Consider the following 5,895-nt stretch of genomic DNA (forward strand, 5'->3'; position numbering starts at 1 on the left):
GATTCTCATTTCTGCAGAGCTGAACAGCAGTAACTTTGGAATAGGGCTTGTCTTTGCTCATATGAGCAGTTAAGTGTCTGCTAACTGAAGTGAAACATCTGTGCTTTAACATCCTGATAAAAAAGGTAGTTATCTGCAGTAACTGGGAACCCATGGCCTCTTCCTTGATCCTTCCTTTTATGTTTAAGAAAAAAGGGTGAGCTTCTGGCCCCCCTCAGGCTTTGTAAAACATCCTGGGTATGAAAAGACACAGTTTGCTATGTAAGAAAGTTGCATAATGTGTTTTTTTCTGTGCTTTCACAGCGATACCACACCCCCCCTCGATCCCGGTCGTGTTCCGAATCCGAGGATGACGAGAGCAGTGAGACCCCTCCTCACTGGAAAGAGGAGATGCAGAGATTGAGGACATACCGACCTCCCAGTGGGGAGAAGTGGAGCAAAGGAGATAAGTAAGATCCCTCTCATAAATTTTATAGTCTGGGGTTTTTTTACACAGTGTTTAACACGTTGTGTAGATGCACCATGTGAATGTACCAGGACGAGAGGAAACGGCCTCCAGTTGGGCCAGGGAAGGTTTAGATTAAATGTTAGGGGAAAAAAAAAATTCATGGAACAAATTGTAAAGAATAGACTGCCCAAGGAAGTGGTGGAGTCATCATCCCTGGAATCGTTCAGAGAAAACATGGATGTGGCTCTTCAGGACATCAGTTCTGGGCTCCTCAGTTCAGGAAGGACATGGAGGGGCTGGAGCAGGTCCAGAGAAGAGCAACGAGGCTGGGGAAGGGTCTGGAGCACAAGTGCTGTGAGGAGAGGCTGAGGGAGCTGGGGGGGCTCAGCCTGGAGAGGAGGAGGCTCAGGGGAGACCTCCTCACTCTCTGCAACTCCCCGACAGGAGGTTGTAGCCAGATGGGGGTCAGGCTCTTCTCCCAGGAGCCAGCAGTAGGACAACAGAGCTCAGTCTCAAGCTGTGTCAGGGGAGGTTCAGGTTGGATATTGGGAAGAAATGTTTTCCAGAGAGGGTGCTCAGCCATTGGAATGGGCTGCCCAGGGAGGGGGTGGATTCTCCATCCCTGGAGATGTTTTAGATGAGACTGGATGTGGCATCAGTGCCATGGGCTGGGAACCACAACGGGGTTGGATCAAGGGTTGGACTGGATGATCTCAGAGGTCTTTTCCAACCGGGTTGATTCTGTGACACGGTTTGGTGGTGAACAAGGTGGTGGTGTTGGGTTAACATTGGACTTGGTCACGTTAAAGGTCTTTTCCAACCTTAAAACTTCCATGGTTTCCTTTAGCCCCAAACTGGGTGATATGGATTCATTTGGTACCAAGTGAGACAACTGAATCCACCGACCCTTTATTGTTTTGGTTATATGTTCTTTCTGCAATTGCAAACTGTGTGATGGATGGAAGCCAGCTCTCCAAAATGTCTGACTTGATACTAAATATGAGCTTCTGTCAAATTATGAGACAGAAACCTCACAAGGAAAACTGAAAAATACTGTGTGTAACCATTATTGAATAATTGCAAATGTTTCTGGTGGTTCTTTTTTATGTACTGAGATATGTTTTAAAATTTAAATATTTACTAATATCTAATAATATAACAACAATGTTAATGTTAGTAATAATAGTAATATTTAATATTTAATAATACTAATATGTAGAAGTGGTTTGAGAATCCTGCAGTTGTAGAGGTCAAAGTCCTGCAGACTAGGGTAATTAAAACATTAAATCTCTTCACACGGGTTCTACAATATGCAAAATTTGCTGATGTTGGCTGATTTATTTCTTAGAGAGAAGTAGCTCTTGGTAGTGATGTAATTCTTAAAATGAGTGTAAGAAGCTCAGTCAGAACATAATTGCCTGGTAGTAGAGTGTGTGTGTGTGTGTCAGGTTCTTATATCTTGATGTAAAATCAAGTTTAAGAATACTTAATTTATCTGAAGCTTTAAAAGAATTTCCACTCAGGGTGGGGCTTTCTGCTTTGTTTTCCAGGTTGAGTGACCCATGTACAAGCAGATGGGATGAAAGAAGTGCATCCCGGAGATCCAGGTCCTGGTCCCATAATGGTTATGCTGATCTAAACACCACGAGATACTCCAGCCATCACAAGAAGCACAGGAAAGAAAAGAAGAAGGTGAAGCATAAAAAGAAATCTAAAAAGCAGAAGCATTTCAAGAAGCACAAGCAAACGAAAAAAAAGAAAGCCTCGGCCTCATCAGACGTGGAATCTTCTCATTCCTTCCACAGGAGGACAAAGTCATCTTGTGATCGTGAGAGGAAATCTCGTTCTTCTTCCTTGTCTTCTAGGCGTTCATCCAGAAGGGACTGGTCCAAGTCTGATAAGGAAGATCAGAGCTCATCATCTTTATCAAGCAGAGGGTCTCGCTCTTACTACAGGTCCAGGTCCAGATCCAGATCCAGGTCTAAATCAAGGTCTTACTCCCGAAGAAGTTCTAGATCGAGATCAGCCTCTAAATCATCACGTTCTCGAAGTAGGTCAAGGTCCAGTTCTAACCCCAGGCAGCAAAAGACTGTTCCCAGTTCTCCACGGAATATTTCAACCCGATTAAATGACAGTAAGTTGACCAAGGCAGCCGAGCCCGTCCGAGCAGTTCTTCTGCCCAGTGACAAAGTTGTCGTCCCACCAGTTGTCCCAGAAAACCTCCCTGTGATACCCTTAAGCGACAGTCCACCTCCCTCCAGGTGGAAACCTGGGCAGAAACCATGGAAGCCATCCTATGAGCGAATTCAGGAAATGAAAGCTAAAACAACCCATTTAATACCCACCCAACCTAATTACAGCCTGGTGGTCGTTAAAGAGGCCAACACCTCCTCCTCCTACCGCAAGCGGGAGAGGAGCTCGGAGAGCGATCGGAGCGGGTATTCCAAGGGCCGCAGCGACAGGAGCTCGGAGAGTTGGCCGAGGTCCAGGAGCAGGTCCTCCCGAAGTCAGTCCTACTCCAGATCCTACACAAGATCCAGAAGTCCATCGAGCTCTAGGACAAAATCCCGCTCTTCTGGCAGGTCCCCGTCACCGAGCAAATACCGCAGTGACCGGTCGGGGTACAGCGAGTCCACGTCTTACTATTCCCTCAGCGACGAGGACAGGCACGGGAACAAAAGGAAATCCACGTCCAGCGATCAGAAAGCTCGGGGCTCCAAACTGAGGCAGGAGACGAGCTCGGAAAGTCCCCTGCCTCACAAGCATCCCAAAGACTACGATGAGTCTTCCCAAGGATTGAAGGAGAGCGACACTTTGTCATCCTCAGACTTCTCCAGCGACAGCGAGCGCTCCGCCAAAGCGAAAGCGGTCCCAGAGAAGGAAAGTCGTTTTCCATTAGAAGGGGACGCTCAGAAACAGGATAAAAATAGCTTGAGTTCTGAGAGAGGGGAGGAGAAGTCCAAGTGTGAGCGGGATTCTGATCACTCCAAAAGGAAAGCAGGGAAGGAGAAGTTTCTGGAGGAACCCAGAGGAGGGGCAAAAACGAAACGGAAATCCTACTCAGGCAGCAAATGGGACTCAGAGTCAAATTCTGAAAGAGGAGAGGCAAGGCATAATAGGGGGGATTCCAGACCCTCCTCTGGTAAAGAAGAAGGAGAGGCCACCTCAGGGTCTGATACAGAGCTCAGTGTCACCAAAAGGATAAAGAAACAATCCAATTCCTCCGAAGGCTTTTTGGACTCTGATTGGAAGACAAACAAACAGTTGTCATCTTCTGAATCCAACAGTTCCTGTTCCAGCTCAGCAGACACTCGAGGCAAGTCAAAAAAACACAAGCATGGGTTGAAAAAACAACTTAAGAAATCACATTCCAAAAAGCCAAAAGAAAAATCCAAAGGGAAAAAGGAGAAAAAACACAAAGTCCAGAAAAGAAAAGAGATGTTTCATTGGCAGCCCCCCCTCGAGTTTGGTGAAGAAGAGGACGATGAGATAAATGAAAAGCCAGTTGCCAAGGATGATAAAAAAGAAAAGCAGCTTACCAGGGACATAAAGGATAAAAAACAAGTTTATGAAAAGGATGAAATAGTCACAGATAAAATGGGAAACGGTGAAAAGTCGTGTGGGAGTGAAAACCTTTTAGATAAAAACACCACAGGTGAGGCCTCCCCAGATCGCAGCAACCTTAATAAAGAGAACATTGAAACAAACGCTTCAACTGGTGCTTTAAACTCAGGAATAAACGTTTCTGCCTGCAAGAATGAGATTAAACAAGCTGAAGAAAGTAACCAGAACGGATTGGAGGACGTTATTCAGACAGATGACAACATGGAGATCTGTACTCCGGATCGTAACTCGCCAGGGAAGGTGGATGTGGACGTTTTGTCTCCTGTCATTCTCACTCCTAAACCCCAGGCTTTAAGTGCTGCTATAAAAAAAGAGCTACAGGTTGAGACCCCTGAGCAAGATGCTGTCAAACTAGGAAACAACATTAGAGACTTGATTCACATTAAAGAAGAAAAAGAAACAGGAAGGCAAGAAAATAACTCTCTGTCTGGTGCTAAAGACTGTGGTTTGAAAAGTGAAATGACTGAAAATCCACAAAGCAATATGATAGACAATAAATGGAAGCCTTTGCAGGGTGTTGGTAACCTACAACCAGCAGCAATTAGTACAGCCACGGAGGTTAAGAGTGTAGCAGTAGCACCAGAGCCTAAACCAGCAGGTTTAAGGATTGAAATAAAAGCCAAGAATAAAGTAAGGCCTGGGTCTCTGTTTGATGAGGTCAGGAAAACAGCCCGGCTCAATCGGCGGCCCAGGAACCAGGAAAGTTCCAGCGAGGAGGAATCTCCAAGCAGAGATGACAACAGTCCATCCAGGAGCCTCAGTAGATCACGGAGTAAATCTGGGTCTAAATCCAGACACAGAACAAGGTCCATATCCTACAGTCACTCCAGAAGTCGATCTCGAAGTTCTACATATTCATACAGGTAAGAAGCTGGTGCTGCTCCCACAGCCTGCCCTGGGAACTTGAAGTTTTCATCTTTTCAAGGCATGTTTTCCTTTCTCAGCTCATGTTTTTCTTTTGAACAGCACGGTGTCACACAATTATAGAGTGGGTTGGGTTGGAAGGCACCATGTCATTCCATCCAGCTTCCACTATCCCAAGTTGCTCCAAGCCCTGAACAACCTGGCCTTGGACACTTCCAGGGATGGGGCAGCCCCAGCTTCTCTGGGCAACCTGTGCCAGGGCATCAACACCCTCATAGGAAACAATTTCTTCTCAATATCCTGTCTAAACCTACCCTCTGTCAGTTTACAGCCATTCCCCCTTGTCCTGTCCCTCCATCCCTTATGCCAGGTCCCTCTCCAGCTCTCCTGGAGCCCCTTCAAGCACTTGGAAGGGGCTCCAAGATGTCCTTGGAGCCTTCTCTTCTCCTGGATGAACACCCCCAGCTCTCAGAGGTGCTCCTGCCCTGTGATCAACTTAATGGCCAAGCGTGGAATAAATACTTAGCTTAAAAGATAAAGATTTATAACTTTTTTCTGCTTCCTCTTCAGTTCTGTTCTGTCCTGTTGTTCACTGTAGGTCAAGAAGCTACTCGAGAAGCAGAAGCAGAGGGTGGTACAGCAGAGATCGCTCAAGGAGTCGAAGCAGTTCTTACCACAGTTACAAGAGTCGTAGGTAAGTTTGTCTGTTTGGAGGTACTGCAGGACATGTTGTGCTCCTCTTGCTCCCCCTCTGCCCCTGCTCCCTTGTATTTTATTACCTTAAGATGTCTCTGTGGTTTTGTTTCTGTCAGTCGAAGCTACAGCCGAAGCCGATCCAGAAGTAGTTCTTATGGTCATCACAGTCGATCCAGGTATGGATTATAGTTGTGTACAAACTCTGCAATAAATGGACTTCTTATAAAAATACCTTAAAATAAGAATACTTTTTATTTATATTT

At 45.9% G+C, this 5,895-nt stretch overlaps 1 protein-coding gene across 8 annotated transcripts in view; it reads left to right on the forward strand.

Moving 5' to 3' along the window:
• NKTR (natural killer cell triggering receptor) overlaps nucleotides 1-5,895 on the forward strand; it is a 39,263-nt gene that overhangs the window by 28,261 nt on the left and 5,107 nt on the right. For all 8 annotated transcript variants that reach the window (XM_029965998.1, XM_029966000.1, XM_029965999.1 and 5 more), the window contains 4 exons: nucleotides 304-449; nucleotides 1,999-4,935; nucleotides 5,535-5,630; nucleotides 5,749-5,808. In XM_029965998.1, the coding sequence (XP_029821858.1) occupies nucleotides 304-449; nucleotides 1,999-4,935; nucleotides 5,535-5,630; nucleotides 5,749-5,808 (3,239 nt within the window). The remainder of the gene's footprint in view (nucleotides 1-303; nucleotides 450-1,998; nucleotides 4,936-5,534; nucleotides 5,631-5,748; nucleotides 5,809-5,895) is intronic.

Source organism: Manacus vitellinus, unplaced genomic scaffold (genome assembly GCF_001715985.3).
Source record: "Manacus vitellinus isolate BGI_N305 unplaced genomic scaffold, ASM171598v3 scaffold_12_pilon, whole genome shotgun sequence".
Classification (NCBI taxonomy): Eukaryota; Metazoa; Chordata; class Aves; order Passeriformes; family Pipridae; genus Manacus; species Manacus vitellinus.